This window comes from Beta vulgaris, chromosome 9 (genome assembly GCF_026745355.1).
Source record: "Beta vulgaris subsp. vulgaris cultivar EL10 chromosome 9, EL10.2, whole genome shotgun sequence".
NCBI classification, from domain to species: domain Eukaryota; kingdom Viridiplantae; phylum Streptophyta; class Magnoliopsida; order Caryophyllales; family Amaranthaceae; genus Beta; species Beta vulgaris.
Window position 1 is genome coordinate 4942940 of NC_079210.1, and position 2747 is coordinate 4945686.

A 2747-nucleotide genomic window follows, 5' to 3' on the forward strand; every position below is an offset into this window, starting at 1 on the left:
TTATCAACCAAACACAATTCTACACTTCCTAAGAATTTCAAATACATGGAAAAAATAACTTCCTAGGAAGTATGACTTCCTATGTACAACCAAACAAGGCCTAAGACGCATTTGAACAGCCATGTAGTTATCTGTGATATAAACCAGAGGAGCAATGGCACCATGCATATTTATAGCAGATGAAGAGAGGTAAAATAGACAAACACGAGAACAAGATATTACGTGTATTTCATAAAACCATAGGGGGAAACACAAGTTATCAGATACAGATGTTGGAGTACAAGAGATACTCGTACCCAAGGATTAATATACATTGAAACTCGTTACTCAAAGCTGTAGTTCCTACTTATAAGCCAATACCCGAATCACCAAGGAGGGTTAGAACCGTCTCTCACAGAAGGTGATCTGGAACCAATGGTTCCATCTCCTGCAAGCCTTGACGTGCTCCTTCCTGATTTTGGAGTACCCAAGCCAGGACTCTTGCCTCGATAACTAGCACGCAGAGATTCATCAACAGAAGACGATGATTTTGCCATAGCATTCCTCACGAACTTCTGCGCAGCAGGAGAAAGATTCCTTACAACGGGACTGGCACTTCCACTCCTCATCGGCGAAGGCAATGGTGGTTTCTGATAAATCCTTGACCTTTCCTTTAGCTTACGAGCAGCCTCCCGGGACAAAGAATGAGCCTTTACATCCCGCGAAGGTGGGAATGGAATCTTGAAACGCGACCCATCACCACTGCCTCCAATATCAAGTGGCGTATCCTCAGGCTCCAATCTCAAAGGTGTCCCTTCAATTTCACCCCAAGTGATAAACGGCGATCCATCCACACCTGGAGCAGGTGAAGGGGTCTTCACAAAGCTGTAACCATTATCTGCCTTCTTCTCAGACTCCACATAAAACAGATTCGGAGACTTTCTCAAATCCTCCAGATCATACTTCTTCGTCTTATCTCTATTCCTATCAGACATAACCGGCGTGCCACCTGCCACAGTGGTATACAAAACCTCAACCTCATCCTCATCTTTCGGTCCAGAATCCAACATTTTCCCATGAAATCGAGTATTATACCGATCAACCTCCTTCGTCAAACCCTTCAACCTCTCGGCCATCTCCTCCTCCGTCAACGGGGCTTCCCCCCTATCAGCAGGATGATACATTAGCAAATTCTTAGCACAATAATTCCAACCCTCCAATGTACTCGGCGGCTGATCCGACGTACCATACCCATCCGTAATCCTATCCCTCTTAACATCCTCAATCCCCTTAACCTCCTCCTCTGTTTTCTCCCCTTCCAACAAATACCCGTATCTCTCTTTCCTTTTCCTATTAACTTTCTCCATAATCTTATTAAAACTATCATTATCTTCACTAGTATACCTCCTAAAAAACTTATCCAAACTCAAATTCTCATCAACCCCAGAAGAATTCTCCCCATCAACCCTAACCCCCAAATTCCCGTCAATCACAGAAGGAGTTTGTTCAAATTCAAAGGGTGTCACAGAATTTCTGAAAAAAGTCGACCCAGGAGTTCGAATTTTACCTTGATCAGGATTCGAACCGCGCCGACGCTCTAGAATCTTCAACTGCGCATCACGAATTTGAACTGGGTCGCGAGTTTTGACGGCTTCGAGCCAATCGAGACGATCTCGAAGCTTCGGAATGTCAGGAAAAAAGTCGCGCTCGATGATTTTCTCGATTGCTGCGACATAACTGTCTTCATCGAGCACTGTGGGAGATTTATTTGGAGGTTTTTGTTGGGAGGAAGAAGAGGGAGGATCGATGGATGATAGAGAAGGAGATGGGGATGAGAGATGGCGTGGGGAGTGGCCTGGAGATAGAAGCATTGTGATTGCTGAATTGAAATTCTGCGGAAAATTAGGGTTAGGGTTTTATCAGAAAGGATTAGATTTGGGGGAAAAGAGAGATTTGGAGAAGATGGAAGAGAGATTTGTAGTTGTTTGATACGGCGGCTGATTTGAGGCCGTGACAGAATATGTTTGTGGTGTTATGGTTAAAAACTGAAAATTGGGAGTGCTAAAACCGCGTCTGGAATTTTAAGATAATAACTGAAAGAAGAAATTGATAACAATGGTTGCAACTTGCAAGTCTTGCAAATTTGCAGTTCAACTCCTATAGGGGTTTGGAAAGGGGGTCGGGTATAAGGCATAGGTGACTATGTATACACGTGTCACGTGGCATCAATAAGATTTGAACTCATCATCTTTTGCTATTATGTACGATACAATTACCATCTCAACCAATTTTTAATTACATTTTAAGTATCTACATTATTATATTTCTACCTTTTAGAGTTTTCCTTAATATATTTTAATGGGAATGGAAAAAAAATGCATATCAATATTGAAAAACAATAACAATCCGGGGAAACGTCTGCGCCTAAATACTAGTTTGTTTCATTTGATCTTGCACATTGTTTTAAAATCTTCTAGCGTACCTCATTTAGATATATTTCTTCCGTTTCAAAATATAAGGCACGCACGATGTTCGAGGTCGAACTTTGACCGTTAATTAATTTCAATTTATATTGATAGAAAATTTTAAAATAATGTTATTATAGTATTTTTCAAGACGAATCCAACGATAATTTTATTTGTCGTATTTAAGAGATATTTATGATCAAATCAAATTTTCGTAAAGCGTGAATGCTTATATTTTGAAACAGAGGGAGTACCACCTCTTTACATAAAATCAAGCCACCGTTATAAAAATCCTGATTAGAA

The 2747-nt window shown here is 40.9% G+C and overlaps 1 protein-coding gene across 1 annotated transcript; it reads right to left on the bottom strand.

Annotated features, from left to right (window-relative positions):
• Positions 1-207: 207 nt before the first annotated feature.
• On the bottom strand, positions 208-2140 carry LOC104884917 (uncharacterized). Its single transcript, XM_010669619.4, has one exon. The coding sequence runs from the start codon at positions 1848-1850 to the stop codon at positions 366-368; it is 1485 nt and encodes a 494-aa protein (XP_010667921.2). The 5' UTR covers positions 1851-2140; the 3' UTR covers positions 208-365.
• Between the last annotated feature and the right edge of the window lie 607 nt (positions 2141-2747).